We start from the raw sequence: 21,204 nt of genomic DNA, 5'->3' as shown, positions 1-21,204 counted from the left end.
CATAAGGGTAGGCAGAGACCAGAGAACGCCATTTGGTATAGGTGCCGCCAAACAACTTGAGCAATTTCGCTACATCTTAGTGAACGATTTAGGTATAATAGTTTTGCGCAAAGGCGAGGGCGTTTCAGCTTCGACCACCCGACTGGTATAACAGCCAACCAAGTGTCCTCTGCACTCTGTTTCATTTCTAATATAGCAAATTATGTTCAAGTTGTTTGGCGACGTCTATACGATCCCAACGATCTTCCTTTGTTTCATTCACATACATACATCTTGTCATTCAGGACAATATCATTCGTGTTATAGATTGGGGTTGGTTAAATAAACAGAGCTTTACTTAAAATATTATTTATTATATTTATTACACAATCAGTCAATGTTATTTCATCACATTTTCAACTTTATGCGTTTAAGAACAAGGATTTAAAAGTTCAAAATTTGTTTACAAAGTTTTATTCTAAACATACATAATAATAAGTTACCTTAGTTTGAGATCACAAACGACTAAGGCCATTAGTATAAGATTTATATTTATAGTGATGTATAGTAATTACATAAATAACTAGTGTTTTGCCACAATTTTACAAATGAAATAAAATATAACCTATGTTCATTTGGACTATAAAAACCTTCAAACAATGTACATGAAAAGTAGTCGTTTCAGCAGTTTTGGATATTAAATTCCACTCGCAAATAGTCTTTCTAGTAGTAAAACAAAACTTTGTGCATCTGCATAGTGACTTCCTAAATCCCAAAAAACAAAATTTTATTCTTGTAAGCACGGCATCATCACATATTAGCATTGGTTACATTTTATCCAATACTAAGTTACGTACAGAATTAACATAAAATAAAGATAAATAAATAAATAATGACATTACTGTAGCTTTACTAGAATACATAAATGCACTCATCCATCACTATCAAAATCTTAGCATTATTAGAAAATTCGCTTTTTAAGGCTTTTCAATATAAGTAGCCTCTACAACGCGGTGTACGAAACAACCAAAATACTATCAAATCATAACTCAGGTCGCTTTTATGGCAAATGAAAATAATCTCCACAATTTAGAAATAATACAGCATTAACACGAACGTAACAACAATTAAATGCAACAAAGATTTACTCAAAAAATTACCTTTCATCTTTATCAAAGCTTTTAAGAGATCTACCAATATGATGTAGCATATTACCTTCTACCATTAAATTCTTAGGTAATATAACTTCATTTAAATCTACGGGAGGAAGCATGTCTTTAGGACGGTCGAATAAAGTATCACATATTTCTTTATCCTTCGGTTCAGTAACTTTTTGTGTACAATCGACTACTTCCCGTTTTTGCCTAACATTTGATTCAGCATTTTGAACTTTCGATGGCTCATTTACTTTAATATCATTATTTAATTGTTCCGCTACAGCCTCTTTTTCTTGTATTTGTTTGCTAGACAGTAAATCATTTATAGCGATAGGTAATGGAACATTTTGTGGTAATTTAGGCTTGTCTTGAGCATCTTCGCCTTGCTTGTACGACTGTGGTTCATCGGGCGAATGAGAATGTTTCACTTCATTAATTTGAGCGGTATTTACAGGGTTTTGTACTGGTTTTTGAGCTTCATTTAATTTAGTTACTATAGGTACATTTAAAGGTTTATCGGGAACTTTAACATTTTGATTAGCTGTATTTGCTGCTATATTTTGAATTGGAAGGTTGGCTTGTACGTTTTGAGGTACAACTGGTTCTTGTTTAATGTTCGATGGGTTGATAGCCCTTGGTTTTACTTTGGAAGGCACTGGTTGTACATTTTGAGCGTTTGAATGAGGTACAGGATTAGCTTGTGCATTTTGAAGCACAGGAATATCGGCCTTATCTCCTTCTATATTCTGTACATTGCCGTCTTTCTGGTCAGGATTTTCTTTAATTTCTTGTATTGCTTCAATAGTTTCAACAGCTTTCTTAGCTATCTCTTGCACAGCTTCGTTAGTTAGCTTCTCAACACGATCTTCTTTCCCATTCACTTGATCAGGCTTCTCAGAAACACCTCCTAAACTCTGTATCGCCATATTAGCGATCTGTTTAATACTTTCTACGGCTATTTTCTTTGCTTCATTCGTATCTGCTTCGTTCTTATTCTGTGCTAATTCTTTTTTAGTCTTAATAATCTCGTCTAGAATTTCTTTCTGCTCTTTCATTAGTTCCTTCTGCTCTTCGCCATGTTGTTTGATAGTTTCAATAAGCTTTTGTTGTTTCATAATATCAATTTTATCTTCACTAGACTGTGGTTTGATTTCTTTAGGTTTTTCTACTGTTTTAGCGATACCATTAACTTTAGCTTCAAGTTTTGTTTTAAGATTCTTAGGATGTGTTTCTGAAACTTTATCTACAGTGTCTTTTGTTAGTATTGGAGTTATTTTCTCTTCTGGTTTGATTACTTCTAGTTTTTGTTCATGTGGTTTCTCGTTAGATTGTGATTCTGGTGGTACTGGGTTAGGTGGTTGTACTTCGGAGTCCTTTTTGATGTCTGGTACGATTGGTTGCCGAGGTTCTGCTGGTAGTGGGTCGTTGTTCTGTGGCTTGAGGAACACGTCTTCTGTAAATACAAGCAAAGAATATAGGTTTACAAATGCCTTAAGAAGATGTGTGTTGTGCCTACTTAATTAATTTAAAGTTGAGCTCTAAGCTATAAAAATAATCTATCTTTTCCTAGTCAAAATAAAGAACATACAATTTGACAGTTACTGTTATATTTCGTGTATTATATTACTTTAAAGTCACACTCAATAACAAATAAATAAATTCAAAATAAAAAAAAAGAAAATTCAAAATGGATTCGTATTAAAATTACGGGATAGATCACAAAAAACGCTAACATTATTGAGTATGTTACTTTGTCGACACAGTACGTAACTCGCGTACTTAAATTTAAAAAACTCACCACTCTTATCCTGTTTCTCGAAGAAATCTTCAACAATCTTGTCGATACGCTCCTGTGTGTACTTGTCGTCGTATCTGTCCACTTTAGCGCTGTTCTCTGCTGCCTCGAGGTTCGCGTATGTGCCGAGCACCATTATAATTAGACCTAGGACTAGCACGCCCTGCAATTGTAAATCAAAGTGTATTAGATATGTTGTAGATTTGATAAAGACTGGGACTGGGTTTAGTAATCAGTTCGTTTTCATTGTTGTGAATAAGCAAAGTTATATGTAGAAATCTAATATAATTTGATTCTATAAGACCCTTGCTTCCAGTAGGGATTTAAGATAAAAATCATACTCAGTAAACGGAAAAATATATTTTTTTATGATTGACCCAATATTTGTCATTCCCTACAGAAATGTTATTAGGTTTCTGGGTTAAACTGAATTACTACAATATTTTATGAACAATATTGAGAAAGTTATCAATCCTAGACATCAACCTTATTAGTCACAAATTAATATCAAATTATTACGCATCACGTAATTTTTTCAACTGCTTAAAAACTACACATTCTTACAAAAGTCACTTCCCAAAACTCACCTTAGCCAGCACCCTCTCATTAGTATTCTTAAAAGTCACATTAACAAAACACGCGGCCGGGAACACGACACATATGAGCACTCCTATCGTAGACCCCACTAGGCCGAGCACCAGCTCTATGTTCGGTATCAGCAGGCTTATGAACAGAGCGACGGCGATGATAGCCACCGTTATACAGCGGAACGTTGTTTCAGGGATCGAGTGGTTTATTATGTGGTCGTGGTGGGAGGAATGCACCTGGAATTGAAAATTGTTGGTTTTATATAGATAAATGTTGGAAGGTAAGGTTTGTTATAAAGTCAGTTCGAAATCCCGGGAGGGAAAGACAATCCATACTTAATAATTTGAATATGAATGTGTGTGATTTCTTTATCATTTAATTTAATTTCATTTCAATGCGAGTGAATCAATCTCTATAAAAATGGCAAAGAAAATACATTAAACTAGGAAAAGAAAGAACTGTGCAGACAAGCTAGTCGTTTTTATCTTTATAGATAAAACGCTACACTATCGTCTTGCGCATATAAGTTATAAAAAAACTACGAGGCTATCAATTATATTTGAACGGGTACGGGTTCGGACGTGCACGTTCAAAACTCTAATAAAATAATTAAGGTTGTCGGCATTTTTTTTCTTATATATGAGCAACATACCTTTTTATACAAGAACGAGTATAAACTAGCTCTGCAAGGGAAGATGATGAGTGGGAAACTGAACGCGAGAGACATGACGAAGCCGAGCTTGATGACGTCACTCGCCATTGTCGGCGATAAACTCATTAGGATGTTGCCTGGAAACAGTAAAAAATATAAATGTAGTACATGCGATTACTTTTTATATTTAAAACGAAACTTTACAATCAATCAGCCTAGCCTTTCTTCTATGTTGGAGTCGGCTTCCAGTTTTACAGGATGCAGCTGAATACCTGCATATTGCATGGAGTGACTGCCTATCGGTCCTCCTCCAAAACCCAGTTACCAGTCCATCATGGCCAAGCGAGTGCGCGCTATATATATGTATGATCCACTTTTCTGTCAGTATTATTACTCGTTTTACAAAAGATCACGCGCAGAACCGACAACTTTATGCGCACTAGAGACACAGAAGTATATAAAATCGATTAAGTACTAGAAATCAAAGAATTTCTTGATAGCAAAACTTGGACCGCATTTATTTGTACTCAGGGCGGTAGAGCAGTACGAATGCTGATTACTAAGTTTCAGCTTCGATTCCTAGGTCGTGCAAGACACACAACAAACGTACCACAGAGACAGTCATGGAAATAAAAATGCAATACCTGATATATCCTGTGAACAGAAGGCGATATATCCAAAGACGCCAAGAGTGAAGTACACGCCGGTGCAGATGTTGATCGCGTTCTTTGTCACTACGTTCATCTTCTCCAGGGATAATGTAGGTAAGGACTCGAATATCTCGAACAATTGACTGTAATAGAGTAATACATTTGTTAGTTTAATGGCTGCAACACACATTCGAATGCTAGATACAAATGACGCCGGCAAGCCGCGTAATCCGCCGGCACAGCGTGTAGGAGCCTTAAGCTTTAATCGGATTCAGGGAGCTAAGTTATAACCGCGTAACTTATTATTATATATTTATTTATGCAACGAGTTGATATCACGGTTTGTTTCCTTCAATGGGCAAGACTAGAGGCCCTCGGTCATGTTAAATACAACGAATTATCAACGATTAACTTTAAAATCAAATTTCCACAGCCTGTACGTAATCAACTTAAACTTAGTTCGTTCACCTAGCTCGCGAATCATATGATATTCGAATCAATTATACTAAAATGAGAAAGAATGCTACTACAATAAAGCCTCTCTTTTTAAGCGACGCAGCTTGATGAAGGTACTTTCATGATTAGATCTATCCCGCCAGTACCCTCCGAACTTGAGGCCTTGACACACTTACCGGTGCATTTCGCGCGCTAAAAATTTAAAAAAAAATACCTGTCACAAAAAGGACGCTTATTTAGTTCGATTTTTGATTTTTGTTTTAGATTTTAGTGAAATTAGATAAGTTCCTGTTTTGTGTATCAAAGACATTTCAATAATAAGGTTTAAGTGTTTACCTACTAGGATAAGGACGCCATAGTTATTATTGAAGGTTTATCATTATTAGGTAGTGAGTGTTCATGTTATTTTCGCAATGTCTAATATACACCGTATACGTTCCTTGGATTCGGCTGGAGATTTGCTATTAGCGTAGAGTGCGCTTATTTTTCATCACTGATTAAAACTTTGTATCCTTCGAAATTGCGAAAATTAGCAAATTCTAAATTTAAACATTCTGCGTTGTTTTTCCAAAATAAGCACTCGAAGTGATTAGTGATGATTAAAAAGTAACAATACCTAAGTGATAATAACTCGTAAGTAGGTAACGCATTCGCCACACGAAGTGTCAGTGTCGTCACAGGATCGAGACTCCCCGGCGCCGAAATCGCGAGCCTTGCGACGTTGCCGCTGTTGCTCCAGCGTACACGTAAGTAATAATTTGTAGTCATGGCTGAGTGATATGTATGAATGAATGTTTGTACAGAGTGATTCTGTTTTGTTTACATTATGTTATTATTTAGTATGTGTAACGTTCTCTTTTTTTTCAAATAGTCAACTACCTACGTTATTTTTTTGTTTGTTATATGATTATTGACCTCTATCCCAACCCATACGCTGAAAGAAGCAAGCCATTGTAGCGACACGTTGTTTTTCATGTATTTTATGTGTCTATATTAATAAAAACATTACCCTCCTTTGCGTCGCGCATTTGGACAAAAAATTGACATTTGACAAAAAAATTATCGCGATCATACATTGGAACCAATAAAGAAAGTTTTCCCTTGATCTTGGGTATTGTGGAAATATCCAAATAACATCGGAACTTGTTTTTAGTGTTTCGTAACTCTAAATAGACCGTTTGTTAACCGACTTCAAAGAAAGGAGAAGGTTCTCAATTCGTCGCGATATTTTTTTTTATGTATGTTCAGCGATCACTCCTAAACGGCTGGACTTATTTACAAAATTATTTTTTTATTATATGGACAAACTGTTTGAAAATAATTTATTAATGTAATCAAGCCGGATATTTCGCGCCAAAAAACCCATTGATAATGAGTTCCGGACTATTTCACAAGAATTTAATAAACGTAATCGATCATATTCTTAATTTAAATCTGACATATTTAGTATTTTATAATCTATGATAATATAATTGAAATAGAATATTATCTTTGGTCTGAGTTGAACGATAAGCGTTGATACTGGTATCAAATCATTCAGTTTAATGCAAATACAATGTATTAGATATGATTCAGATAAATTTATCTGCTCACGTTTTTGTACGGTTAATGCATGTCGATGATTAACATCTGGTTTGAATCAATTAATAGATACGTGAAATTGCTTTTATTATCTGTGTTGGGATGCTGCCAGCACCGTTATATAATTGAATTTAAAATTATAACAAATGAGGTGTTTACAAGCACTTACAAGAACACGCTTAAAAAGACACCTCCCGCAACAACTATTTGTGGATCGAACAAATAATTGATCTGTGTGGGAATCGAACCTACGACCTCCCGAATCAATGGTAGTGGCGTGGCGACTACCTTAAGCACTGCGCCATCAGTCGATCTGAACACTTAGAATTATTCACCCGAAAGACGAGGCACGGGTTTCATGTCTCTATCTTTCTTAACTAAGTGTATCGAAATTAGTGCTTTATACTAACGTTTGACAAAACAGTGCCATGGAGAAGATAGGTACACACTGCAACAGTCCCGCCGGCCGCCACATCTCCACTCGTCTGTGCCAGTCACTCGTCATTAGTTGAGAGGCTGCTTCTGTTATCACCTACAAACAAAATACAAACGATATAAGTAATACTACTCGTAACTGGCGATCGTGTATGACAAGATGTATGGATGTTAATGAAGCAAGAGAAGTTTGTAAGGATCGTAGCAAGTGACGTTCTTTTGGTCTCTGCTAGCTTTCAACTAGCCAACCAGCTGTCCAACTAGCACATGGACACACTTGGACTTGATTATAATGCGATTTTAAAAAAAATATCTCAGAAGATTTTGGCCAACGGCGTGATTTAATCTCATAACACACGCTTAACAAAACACATTTCTCAAAAGGATTTCGCTCTTCCCTTATGCATTCTACTCTGCATTCATATTTTTCAACACCTCGACATAATGTAAAGCATCTATCAAGATAAAACAGATATTTCGTATATTTGAACGCACTGATTTTAACCGTGACTAGTAAATCAGCCTTAACATTTATCATGCATTTATCATCCGCTTATAAAAAACCTAAACAACTGTTACAAGGTTGTAAGAACTAACAAAAACGATGTACAATATAACCTTGATTACGTCTGTAACACAACTATAGTAAGTGCCAATACTCTACAAGTGAGAAAGGGTCAATTCCCGGATTGGGTAAAAGTATGTTTAATGTTATGAAATTGATGTTTTAGGTTCGATTCCCAGATGAAGTCACAAATGTTTGTGTGTTTATTCCTTGGTTTACTGTTATAATATCCTCGTAACTCTGTACCCAGAATTTTGAGTCAATAATCTCCGTGCTTAAACTCTCCCCGGTCGGTATCAGTATACAAGAGTTGTCGAACGCAAAACTTTACGAGAGTGATAAAATAGACACATATAAAAAAAATACGTTACTAAACTATATTCAACAAAACTAGTCAATTGACTAAATAATGAAATCAATTGAAATTATACATAGAATCACACCTTATTCCCAACAGGAAGCAAAGAACGACAAATCTTGTTTAAAAAAACATTACAATCATAGATAACTTACCTTCATAACGAGACAGAAGTAGAAGCCGATGGTAGCCGCACTAACATTGCTGAGACTGTCCACGTTTCTTAGTAGACCGAGTGGAAGCACGCATACTAAAGATACGATCACCATTATTGATGTTCTGGAAAAGAAGAATATACTTGTATCATCTCTTTATAATATAAGGATTGTTGGTTTAATAACTGTTGTTTAGCTTAATTTTTACGTGATTTCCGTAATCGTTATTTAAGCGAAAGTAAAGTATCGGTGAGATTCGAAGATCCATTGACTGTTGCAATAAGCTAAAGTAAATCAGGCTTTCATTCGCATTGCTTTCTAAAAGGCTTACAAAGTGTAGTCTGGCTGCACATTCAACAATATTTATTGCTGCAAATTTATACCAAAACAATAAAAAATATTTTATTTTTCAATTTATTTGTGCCTGTTTATATCAATATTCATTATCAATCAATCATTAAACGTATTATTATTAATAAACATTTAACAAAAATCTTTCATTATCATTTACCTCTAATAACAGGAAAGTGTCATTTACCTCAATATATCACTCTGGTTGATGTTGAACATTTTGGCGACGATCTGCGGCCCGAGGTCACCGACCACTACAAAGTAGGCTATACACGTGCCCATTAGAAACCCTATAATACCAACTTCCACAGCCATCTTACCGGCTGAACCGAACACGTGGAAAGCTGGGAAAAAATACACTTAATTAAATTCTAAATAATTATTCTACTTTACGCCGGGAGGAGACGCCTTAGAAAGGCATATACCTATACCTTGATTAATATTATACAACATTTTCTAAAGTTAACTTGTATGGGTACTTAATAATTGACAGTAAAATCGTAAATACGACAGTCTGCCTGTCTGGGTTCCTTTCACGGTAGAACCACCAAACTGATTTGCAATTTTTGGGGTAGGCAAAGACCAGGGATCAAAAATAAGCCATTTATATTTTCAATGTTTTCTTTATAGATTAAGAAAAACACTGGTAAAGTAAATGTTGTATGCCGTCAGCTATAAGCATTAGAATATTCATATTGTGTGAAATGAACTTTTATAAACATACAGACAACAGAATCAGTTTCTTATCAAAACAAATATCTGTATACATAAATATTTGATCTGTGTGGGAAATGAACTCACAATACTAGCAATTGTTGTGGAATAAAAACTATTGCAACCAATGGACTAGGCTCATTCCATATCAGAAAATCTGCAATTTTCATGTTAAGAGAAATATAATGAGTTAAGGATATTTAATTTTAAAAAAAAAGTATTTTTCCTCACATTCTTTACAAATATACTGATAAGGAATACTGTTGATACATGAGTGTACATACATTGTATAATCAATGTTACAAATTAACATTTAAATACTGTAACTGAAACATACTTTATAAACCTATACTCTGTTTTCTATATTAAACTTTACTGTACAGTGTACTTCTATATTAATATCATATAGGACCAGTATTAACTATTAATACTTATGTATTTGTGTCAGATAATCTATCTGTAAGTGCATAAAGTGCCGAAAAAATACATTTTGATGAAATTTAGTACATAAATAGTTTATAACCTGGATTAACACAAACACTTTTGTTAGCCTAGGAAATCTTTACATGTGGACAAGGTCCATAGGCTTGACAGCAGTAGTAATTTCATATACTTGCACATTGTGTAAAATGACTGTACCAATTTCAATAAGACTTCATTGTTTAAAAGCAAACAAACTTTTATTGTAATTTAGTAACAGTGCAATAATGTCACATATGGTACACACATTTAGTAGCATAGTGTTGAACTTGCGTAACCTTGAATTAGTGTAATATGTTACTGTAGCTATGGTCTGTTTTATATGCTTTAAGTGAACATTGAATGCCTCTGTGGAGCGGTCGGTAGTGTATCCCATAGCTGGCTAAGAGGTCCCAGATTTGTTTCCGAGGTCAAACAAAGTACTATTGGTCTTTTTTTTTATTATATTTTTTTTCTCATTCTTAATCTGGAGTTTGATTACATGCTCAGTATATGGCTACAATTTCAACCTCTTTTACGTTTACATTGATATTTCTGACATAAGGGTGTATTCATACAACTGTTCTATGTCTATACCTACAAGATTAACAGGTGTGATATTATGTATGTATGTTGTAATTTACATTCATTTTATTTTCCTTTAATAAACATCCAGATGTTGACATTCAGGCAAGACTAGACTAGTCTAGCTTTGTTCATATATTATATCAATAAGATGAGAGAATAATTAAGATAATAGATGGTGATGTAAGCCATGGTATTATTTCAATCTCTATGGTCAATCTATTTACATAAATTGTATTTGAATAATATCCTCCTTTGTTATATAAGTTAGTGGATTGTACAATGGTTTTATGATATTTCTTATCTATGGATATTAGAATTTAATACTTGAATAGAGATATAAAGTACTTCAGTAACATGTTTATGTTTGTATGACCTTCCTCATAAGATTTTTTATTCTATTGAGGATTGGATTTTTATTAATTCATAGTGTAAGTAATATTATAAACATCTCTTAATTCTTACCTAGAAATTCGAAATTCCTTCTTCTTGCAAGAAGAGCTGATTTTAGTAGAAAATAACAACAAAGCCTTGATATAAGCCCCATAGTTAACAATATCAACGACGCGAGTAGGACACCACACTGAAAAACATACAAAATTACTTAAAACTAAAAACTTTAACACAAGTACATTAAATATTTAAAAAAATACTTTTTTCAAATCCAAAACAAAATCTATTCAACATCTTTCAAAGCGTAATTGCTTTTACTTTAACTCTTAATGGATACTAATCACCGATAAATTGCAATTCGATACAGTTTACTTTTCTATAATTACAATAGAACAACAGGCAGGCAAATCAAACTCACTTGTTGGAAGCAAAAAGGCATAGCCAGTATGCCGACTCCGATGATACTGTTAGCTAAGGTGATAGATTGTCCGGTAGTACCCATGTTTATAATGTATTTAAACCTATTTTCTCTTACTAAACGCCCCCAAAAACTTTAAATTTCCACAATCACATCTTGCACGTACTGTGCACGTATTGTTTTGAACTATTTTGCTCTCCGAGTGAAGATTTGACGTGACTTCGTGACGTTGACGTTTCCTATTTTTTTAGTTGACGTTGACTTTTGCGTTTCGTTACACGTGTGTAATTGATAGATGAAATAAAATGTACAAAATTATTTTGTCTGCGTCTACACTAAAAATATTTTATGCTTTAAAATGATACTTAACTGTACTCGAATCGTGACCAACTTTGTTATACGAATTTATTACTTTGATTTGGGTATTATTTATGTTGAAAAGTAGTGTTTATAGTAAATTATTTTTTTTACATTCTCAGAAAGTAGACGTGCTTTTATTACCTACATGTATATTTTTATGTGCAGATTATATTAACTGTGAAGACTTGCATGTTATTTATCTCAAAAAGATCGTCATAATTATTACTACACTAACTGTTTCTCCAGATCCACAGCTACAAAATCGGTGTGAATTCGACTCTAACTAATGTGATAATTTCGTAATGTAGACCCCATTCAGCAATGTCTTCAGATTATTTTGGGGAAAAGAATCTGGATTAAGGGTGCAATAAAACAAATTAGTTCAATTGATACATTCATGTATTTCAATGTTAGTGATGTCACTAAAGATATTCTTTGGTACTTTCGGACAGACTTCGACGTACTATACAAATACTTAACTAAATGATAGGTACAAGTTAATATCGAAAACTGTCCTAAGTTTCATACAATGCTAATTATACACACATAAATATAGAATGTACGTAGAAATATTGACTAAAAATCTAAGGTGGACATTTCTTTGGCTGACCATTTATACCATTTGTATGAGACGCACTTTCAGTGGAAGAAGGGACTAAGAGTAAAGAATCAAGAGACTACATAAGACCTTCTTGCACTAAAAGTGCTATACTTGTTATGTTACACATGCGAATTTCAATCAAACGAATCTATTACGCGGCTTAGATAAAAACATGCAGATAAAAGAGAAATTAAATAATATGCAACATTTTAAATAAGTATAAGTATTTAAAAACCGCGTAGGTAAATAGATTCGCAATATTTATAATCAAAGTAAATAAGTTTCATGAAAGATTAAATTTTACACATAATAACAACGAATGGCACTGACATAAAACGATAACAATTATAATTTGGTATAAAACGTATTTTGTAACGTTAGTTAGTACGTAAAAACAAAAAACAATCAAAACACTAAAAACTTTAAAAAATCTTGATACCTACTCTATTCATGTCCATCTATTTATATTGAAATATAGGTACTTTCGCCTATTCGATACCCCAAAAAGTATATATGTAAATGGAAAACATAATAATATTTAATATATTAAAACAGTTTAAGATAGGTAGATCTTTTTGTGCCCATCAAAATCGAAACCTATGTAATTCTTTCACCCCAGACTACTTCAAAAAGTACCTTAATTATAATTATGTAATCGATGTATGTATCTCGTACTAGCAATACCAAATACATAAACCATTAAAAACTATAAAACGGTCACGACGCGTGTTCGACGTGCTCGTACGCAGTGGGGCGTGACGTCACACGCGTCACAGATTATACGCGCGCTCAATGATGCGAACAAAGCAATTTCCTTTTGTTCACATGGCCAGGCCTTGTATTATTAATGACCACTTACATGTCCTTCTATTTTCTATTGTCTTTGAAATGATTTAATACTGGTCGTATACCATTTTGATTTGTTATTCGTAGCAATTGAAAGCAACGGTACTAAACTACCTTTAATCATTTTGCTATTTAAAAATGAAGTGGCTTAACACTTTTTTAGTAGTTTAAAATTATTCTATAGAAAAAGTAAATATTTGAATATTATTTGGACATCTTTCTTACACACGGTAATACGATTCCAAACCAAGCAGGGCTTGTACTAACCAGACAACTAATGAACATACTTATAAGCTTTTGAATACATACATAAATAGACCATTTACAACCAGGGTCAGAACAATGGGGTGGGATTCGAACCCACCACCCCCGGGGCTAGAGTTATTGCTGCGAAGTGGCTACACTAACCACAGCGCCTAACGCGCATTTAAAACTAGGTTACATACATGATACATAAAAAAAAATGAAGGGTAATCGAATGATGCATAAATAATGACTGAGCGCTCACGCAAAGCGAACGGCTCTTGCTCGAAACTATAATCGATACAAAAACGTAGAAGATATTCTTGTTTGTTTACATTATCTTTTCAAAATACTAACTAACGTTACTATAATACTAATAAAATTCAATTTTGTTAAAATAGGATAATTAATAAACAATTTATAACACGACTTCTTCAGATAAATCCAATAAATAAATTCTATTTATGTCCAAGGCATAAAACAATATGAAAACAACGTTTTCAATGATAATACAATATTTTTATTTAGGCCTGAAATACAATCAAACCTTGCGATAAAAAAATGCCTGACGCCTATTGGTCAGTCGATACGACACAAGATGAATGAAAATATGAAACGACAAAGAAATATGAGAAATAAAGTTGTCAGTAGAAATGCTGTATATTTAAATTAACGTCATAAAGATAAGACGTTATACTAATTAAGACAGTTTTCAGATAAGTTGTGGTATATTACCACATACAGAGCTCCCGGGTCAAAGCTTTCAAGTCATCTTTACCACATGACAACCCCAGGTATTTCAAAATTCAACTGACCCCTAAAACTGTTCTTGGCTGAACCCTGTCGCGTATCGCTTTGGTCTTAAAGAGTTTTTCAAAAAGACTATGTCAGGCCCAAATCATTCACACATCAAATTAAAATGGCACGCTCATTCTAAACAGGAATGCTAAACAATTACATCTTAACAACTAACATAAATAACGAATAAAATGCAGTACGATTGTTATCTTTGGGATAATCACTTTGTTTTAATGGCAAGTTTTTATGAAATGTGTTTTCTACTGTTTGAAGGCATTAGCCTGTTATTACTTAGTTCTATAATACGTTAACTATTATTAGGTGATATAGTTCGACAACTTAGTAGAAAGTCTTCTAAGGCTCGCGGTTAATGAATTTGTATGCCAAATTCTAGAACTTAGATCACCAAAACGCAGGCTTATGCGGCTACTTTATTTTTAATTATAATCAAGATAAATCATACATGCCAAGGCTCTCTACTAAGTTGTTGAACTATAGTCGATACATGACTCGAACTTAACTAATTTAACACTAATGTTTCTCGTGAAAATTGACGAAAATATATTGTCTTTCAAATTAATATCAAAAATACCAAAACTTACTTATTCGCTGTCTCACTATTCACAAGTTCGTCATCAAATCATCATGCTGTCTCATACATTTGTGAAGAAATAGAAAGAGATAGCACGAGTATTCAAGACTTACTTGAGTTCGAAACAGCTTGTTAGCACACAAGCGCCATCTATAAAGCACCTGACCGGTAATGGGCGGCGTACCTAACTTTTTAAATAATCTTAAAATATTTAAACTCTTATCTTAAGAACTACACACATTTACAGTACTTTAAAGTAGGGTGTTTTTAAAATGATGTTTCGGATAATTCAATCACATTATATCGTAACTTTTAAACATTCGCGTTGTATATTTTGTTTATAATATAATAGTATACGAGAAGTAACTTACGCGAACACGTATTTTACCTATTAGATGCCCGACGTTTCGGCATTTTTTATAAGTATTATTTCGTTTTCACGAATCACAGTAGACCATCAGGTTACACTGATAGTGGTCGCAGGCTGTCTGTCAGCAAATGTAAAATGCGTGTTCGCGTTATTACCGTTACACATTATATTAAGGTTAAAGTTCCGGATAGAAATATATTTCAGATATCCGATAGTTTCGGTTATAACAACCCTGCTTTATAGTACCGAAACTATTTATTTTACAGGTGTTACTCGCGATCGCCATTCAATTGAACCTATTATATTCTTATGTTAGATATACAACCTTTTATCATCGATGCGACTAGTGGTTCGCCTTGTAACAAATATGTCGCGATAGAACCTTTTGTAGAAGACAATTTGTCTTGACATTACAATTATTATAATGATCGTATAAATTATATTATACCATTGTTTGGGGCCCATGATCAGAAGTACAATGAATTAATCAAATGAGATACACTTTATGTGATCTATGTATGACTATTTCAATTATTAAATGTAAAGAATTCCCTGACTTTCTTTTATCTTTAAAATAATCAACCTTTACGCTATGACATTCTGCATATGCAATGATTTGCAAACAAATAATATTGATAGGAAAGGGTTGAATTTCCTTAACAATTAATATTGTTATGTTATTGTATGTATTGTATTCAAAAGTAAAATAGAAACCTTCAGTGTTTAGCCTAATCAAGTCCAAAAATGAAGCAAAGGAAGTAAGCATCGTATGGTGTTCTGCCCACCCGTATGTGAAGAAGGCGTGATTTTATTGTATGTATGTTTGTATGTAGATCCAAAAATAATATTATTTCACTTCAATTATTAATCGACATAGCTGACGTAATATATCATTATTTCAACATACACCGTTTATTTAAACCAACCGAAAATAATATCGCGGCAACATTTTCATTCAAAGAAGAACCACATAGCTTAGCTTTTGAATGACGATCAAATAAAAGTCTACAATAATAGCTAAATAATGACGTTTTTGGTGAAGAATAAATAGTGATTATTAATGAACTCTTTAAGTAGAAAATAAATAGGCGCGCGGGTAAATTATACAGTTAAAATTGCACCTTATAGCAATGCACAATTGTCAAGAAAAACTAAAGAAATAAATAAAATATGCACGTGTTGTCAATGTGTACCATCTCAAAAACTACTGAATCGATTGTGATGAATTGTAGTTAAAATTTCGAACAGCAAAAGTGCTGTCAATGGTTTTTGATTGTAGTGATGAGATATGACAGTTATTTTTGTGTGAGTATATTTTGTAACAAGGTTGATTTTTGTAAAAAAAATGTGTAGTTTCGTATGTAGAAGCTAAATCACTAAAGATGCATTTATAAAGTACTACAAAATTTACCAGTAGTTCTTGCAAAAATATTTTCGGAATCGAATCTTGTTGAGCATGAGCTATGAGCATGGATACTGTGAAAATACCTCCAATCTTATTTTGTATGTATCTATCTCAAATAGACTTTTAACGATTAAAAAAATTTCGCTTACTCTTATCCAAGAATTGACCTTTGAATTGCAGTTCAACAGGCATATGCAAGTAATGTTAGTCTACTGAACTGCAGTATATTGTAAGATCAAATCATCATATTGACGGAAGTGTGTGAAGTCGTTAAATAATATAATTCACACTTTTTGCGATGATCATAATAAATTGTAAACAATATGTAAACATACATTGAAGGTTAGTACCGTGAACTACCGTGTATCATATACCTTACACGGTACAAGGTGATAAATGTATAACACGATTTATTGTTACGTCGCTTTATGAATGCAGAAATAAAAAAGTGTAAATTTAAACTACTGCGAAGTTTAAAAAGCTTAACCGGAATATCTTTCAGATAGCTTATCAGCTGGAATTTCGACAGTTGTCAACATACATTTGCTGTCATTTTATTGGGCAGATTGATTATCTGAGACTGAGTTTATTAATTATGAACAGGCCCCAAGTGTTATGAAAAATCAAAGTTAATAAGTAAAAGTCACGATCCTTTTGATAAGCTTATAAGAATGGAAATGATAATTAACTCGGCTGAAAACGTATGCAAGTACAGGAAATAATGGGTTAAATTAAATTTTTTTTCCTCAAAGCCGAACTGATGAGCAAGCGAACCTAAACAAAAAGATTGAATAGATATTTTCCTTGAAAGTTTCTTGCATGATTACTTTTATTTCAGTACCCAATAAAGTTTCATATAAATTGCGTGACATCTAATCAATTTTCATCGTGACCGTTCTACGTAATAATAAGTAAAATGATACGATTATCTCGAGTAATGCTTTAAAGAGATCTAACTCCGTCTGTTCGTGGATTTTACATAAAAAAACCTATTGGCTGTAAACATTGATACCATTATAAAAAAAAATATTATGCATAATAAACTCACACAAAAACATCTGACACGTGATGTTGAATGCATTGACAACACGTGCGGGGCATTTGACGGTCATTTGAAAAAAGAAACACTAAGTTTTTTTTGTGATATTCCAAACTTTACCAGCCGGGCTTATAAGGCTTCATGTTCACTGTTCGAAAGATTGATTTTAGAGCGTATTTTTACCGCGAAAATTTTTATTGTAATATAGAACCTCCTTGACAGTACTGTGCAATTGCGTCGATAAAATACTTACTTATCTTTCTCACTCGTGAGTAGTTCCAACAGTTCCTCAGTCGACTTCTTCTCTTTCCTAAACTTCTCCATTTGCTCTTTAGGTACCGTTCCCGTTAGCAAAGTCTCGATGTTCTTCTTGAGACGCATCAGAGGCGATATAGTCTCGTCTCTGCAAGGAATCTGGTCCATTGCCTCCAGAGACTCGACTAGCAAATCGTCTACAAGACGTTTGTTGAACCCTGTCAAAGCAAATAATACTTTAGAATGATATTTACAGTGTTTTGAGCTTATTTACAAAGCTTCTGTTTAAATCGAAAATAGTTCCCATCCACCACCAAACCAAGACGAAAGCCGAATTAAATCGCTCGAAGTATAGACCAATCCTTCCCGAAATAACCTACATTTAACCTCCATCACCGACCGACACCAAAAATTAACAACACAATGGGAAATGAACTCACTCACGAAATTATTACTCAATGCAAACCTCGCTGGTAACTCCCCGTCGCATACAACGAAAAGTATGTTCGCTAGAATAAAAACCATGATGAATAAAGCTATGCAATGGACATCGTGCTAACATATACCGTCGCTGCACTTCACATAAGCACACAATACACTCGGTACACAGCACACGGTTTCGCAACCCAGTGAAATAAACTGTATGGTGGTTTGTAATGTTCAATCGCACTTGCATTTTCAATGACAGAGCAGTATTTGTTACTTATACGACCTTGTTAAATCAATTATTCAATGACCTATGATAATGTGCGTACTGAATGATCACGCGTTGATGTCTTATGTACGAGACTATATTATTACAAGTCGACATTAGGTTTTTTAACATTTTGCCAATTTGTAAATGACTATGAACTGTGCACGCGGTTCCGGTATGGACTCCCGTTATTGGCGGACACACACTAAGCAATGTACTCCACACTAAATAAAAAAAACAGTGCCAGTTTATGAGTGTAGTGTAAACAAACTTTTAGAAAATAAGGTTTACGCACCTAAGTATTTGAGTTTTTCTTTGCTAGCGATCATCGTGAGGAGGAGAGCCAACAGGAACCTCATGCGGGACAAAGTCATCGTGGATTCCACTGGAGCTACTTCGCTATCGACATTTTGTGGGGAGTCCTCGCCATTATCCCCATACAAATCGGTATCTATACCAGTACCGGTACATTTTTTCTTATGAACAAGCAGGTCTTTTTTGAGCTTGAAGTAGTCTTCACATTTGAGGCATTTGTATGGGTTGACTTTACCATGTATTTTGAACATGTGTGCTTTCATATGTGGTAGCTGCGAGAAGGACAGAGGGCACTCGGCGCACGGGAAGGGTTTCTCGCCGGTGTGACGTCGTAGATGCAACATTAGAGCGTTTGAATGCGAGAAGGGTCGCTCGCATATCCTACACATGTAAGGTCGAGCCCCAGTGTGGCCGCGACGATGTACCTGCATTTGTGTAGACTGTGCAAAGTGCTTACCACATTCCGGACACTTGTGTGGACGTTTCTTATCATGTGTGCGCATATGCTCAGTCAAATGACCTTTTAAATTCTTGTTACAAATCGGACACTGTATGGTCCTTCCAGCATGCATAGTAGCTACATGTCGCTTCATAGAGTTTGCTCTTAAAAACTCTCTACCGCAGTACTGACATATAAAATCAGCCAGTTTCAAATGACCCTTCACATGCACATAAAGTTTGTCCCTTGAATTATATTTCATGTCACATAATGTACACTGATATTTTCCAGTCACCAAGTGTTTCTTTTCATGCTGAACCAACAATAGTTGATAAGCAAACTTCTTATCACAATAAATACATTTAAATACATTTTCTCCTTTCACATGGCTTGTTAAATGTAGCTTTAGATTTTCTTCAGTTAAAAACTGCTTGTTACATATTTCACAAGCAAATGTTTTAGCATTTTCATCAACTGCATCCACACAATGATCCCGGTCAATGTGGTTCTTCATATTCTTGAGAATGCGAAACTTCTTTGGGCAAACAGGACAAACATGTGGCTTCCTGCCGAGATGCAGGTAAATGTGTCTCACAAGTGAATGTTTCCTGGCAAATGTTTTCTCACAATAGTCACACACAAATAAGGATAATCTAAAAACCAGTTCATCGGGGATTTCTAATTCTATTGCTTGTCTGGTATAATCCTTTTTAGGTCGGCCTCTTCTACGAACAAGTGGTGGTGATGGTACACTTGAGTCGTCTAAATAACTTGGTATATTGCACTTATTAGATGTAGCTTCAACTACAGATGTAGAATCTTTCCTCTTATTTGGGTCAGCTGATTCATTATTTTGGTTTGTTATTTCACTGTCATTATTATTGTTTACTCCATTGCTTGAAGCAGTCTTAGATCTTTTATTAGGGATTTCACCATATTCATTCTGTAATAAATTATCCATTATTTCCAAATATTTGAGCTGCGATTTTAGACGGACACTTTTTCTTATTGTTCTAGTAGGTAAATCATTTTCAGTTGCTGTGGGCTGAGGTTGAACAGTACTACTCTCAATTTCTTTGGATGTCCCAGTTTTTAAAGTGGATTTAGTTTTAAATTTATCTTTGAGTAAATGTCCATTTTGTAGTAAACATTGTACTTTTTCTTCAGGAGTCATATAGAATAAATTAGTACTGGCCGGTCGCTTCATGACTATACTTTGTTGTGTTTCATTACTCTCACTTTTAGATTCAATATCAATCACAGCTTCTATAGATTTTAATGATTTTTTAGTTCGGCCGTCCGCCCGCTTCTTTCTAGTCGCATTTTTGGGTGCTTTTAGTCTACGTTTTACGTTAGCCATGATAATCTATGTTCAATTAGTAAGCTGGACTATCGTTTGAAATACTTGTGACAGCATCAAGCGACAGAAACCCACCACCAGGTCAAGAAGAGTTAGTAAAGAGGTACGTTTTTCTTTTGCGAAGGTGCAGTTATGTGAGCGCGAGCTGCGACTCTTAGTACTTACATGCAGTGTGTGAACATTATTAGCATTTCAATAATCACCTCTAGCTATACGCGGCGTGCAGATAACAACTTGTTTGCACAACGATGCTCTACTAATGTGTGAAGGACGGCTCTTTTGTCTTATAAGAACAAGAACATCGCCCATTACCTTGCCGTATTGAATATTATAAACCTAGCCATTGTGCTACGATACACGAATATTCACTTGTTATAATCACATCGTCACGATACTAAAGATTCAGAATACGTATTTATTTGATCACAAAACACTGTATTTGTCACAGACGATGAAAATCAACAAATTGCAACTGGCTGAATGATTTCATGAGTGATCTAAGTGCGTAATGGGACGAGCAGTTTATGTTCTGTCAAAAGTTTTTGTGCCTGTAGTGACATCTAGTAAAAAAATATGAAATGTAAATTTGGCTGGGT

At 34.2% G+C, this 21,204-nt stretch overlaps 2 protein-coding genes across 4 annotated transcripts; both read right to left on the bottom strand.

The window, feature by feature from the left end:
* Positions 1 to 332: 332 nt before the first annotated feature.
* On the bottom strand, positions 333 to 11,527 carry LOC142978255 (uncharacterized). The gene is made up of 10 exons (XM_076122618.1): positions 11,292 to 11,527; positions 10,946 to 11,063; positions 8,910 to 9,066; positions 8,372 to 8,495; positions 7,269 to 7,390; positions 4,816 to 4,964; positions 4,172 to 4,308; positions 3,519 to 3,755; positions 2,935 to 3,094; positions 333 to 2,589 (listed from the first exon to the last, which is right to left on the bottom strand). Exons 1-10 carry the CDS (start codon positions 11,373 to 11,375, stop codon positions 1,136 to 1,138), a joined length of 2,742 nt encoding a protein of 913 aa, XP_075978733.1. The 5' UTR covers positions 11,376 to 11,527; the 3' UTR covers positions 333 to 1,135.
* A 505-nt stretch (positions 11,528 to 12,032) lies between these two features.
* LOC142978256 (uncharacterized) lies at positions 12,033 to 21,108 on the bottom strand. 3 transcript variants are annotated; one of them, XM_076122622.1, is made up of 4 exons: positions 20,921 to 21,108; positions 18,790 to 20,514; positions 18,241 to 18,309; positions 12,033 to 18,018 (listed from the first exon to the last, which is right to left on the bottom strand). In XM_076122622.1, exons 2-4 carry the CDS (start codon positions 20,453 to 20,455, stop codon positions 17,795 to 17,797), a joined length of 1,959 nt encoding a protein of 652 aa, XP_075978737.1. In that variant the 5' UTR covers positions 20,456 to 20,514; positions 20,921 to 21,108; the 3' UTR covers positions 12,033 to 17,794. The 3 variants fall into 3 exon arrangements, with proteins under 3 accessions (XP_075978737.1, XP_075978735.1, XP_075978736.1); XM_076122620.1 differs by having other exon boundaries at positions 18,790 to 21,108; XM_076122621.1 differs by lacking the exon at positions 18,241 to 18,309 and having other exon boundaries at positions 18,790 to 21,108.
* Between the last annotated feature and the right edge of the window lie 96 nt (positions 21,109 to 21,204).

The sequence above is a fragment of the Anticarsia gemmatalis genome, chromosome 14, assembly GCF_050436995.1.
Source record: "Anticarsia gemmatalis isolate Benzon Research Colony breed Stoneville strain chromosome 14, ilAntGemm2 primary, whole genome shotgun sequence".
NCBI classification, from domain to species: domain Eukaryota; kingdom Metazoa; phylum Arthropoda; class Insecta; order Lepidoptera; family Erebidae; genus Anticarsia; species Anticarsia gemmatalis.
Note: the sequence above shows the minus strand (reverse complement) of the source record. Positions and strands in the feature narration are given on the sequence as shown.

Bases quoted from the DNA above. Each gene is read 5' to 3' on its own strand.
- LOC142978256 (XM_076122620.1), bottom strand. From the start codon at position 20,608: ATGGCTAACGTAAAACGTAGACTAAAAGCACCCAAAAATGCGACTAGA. The intron at 18,310-18,789 runs GTGCGTAAACCT...TTTTTATTCTAG, and splicing joins AGAAAAACTCAAATACTTAG to CGAACATACTTTTCGTTGTA. The intron at 18,019-18,240 runs GTGAGTTCATTT...TTGCTTTGACAG, and splicing joins ATTGAGTAATAATTTCGTGA to GGTTCAACAAACGTCTTGTA.
- LOC142978255 (XM_076122618.1), bottom strand. From the start codon at position 11,375: ATGGGTACTACCGGACAATCTATCACCTTAGCTAACAGTATCATCGGA. The intron at 8,496-8,909 runs GTAAATGACACT...CTTCTTTTCCAG, and splicing joins AACCAGAGTGATATATTGAG to AACATCAATAATGGTGATCG. The intron at 7,391-8,371 runs GTAAGTTATCTA...TTTTGTTTGTAG, and splicing joins ACTTCTGTCTCGTTATGAAG to GTGATAACAGAAGCAGCCTC.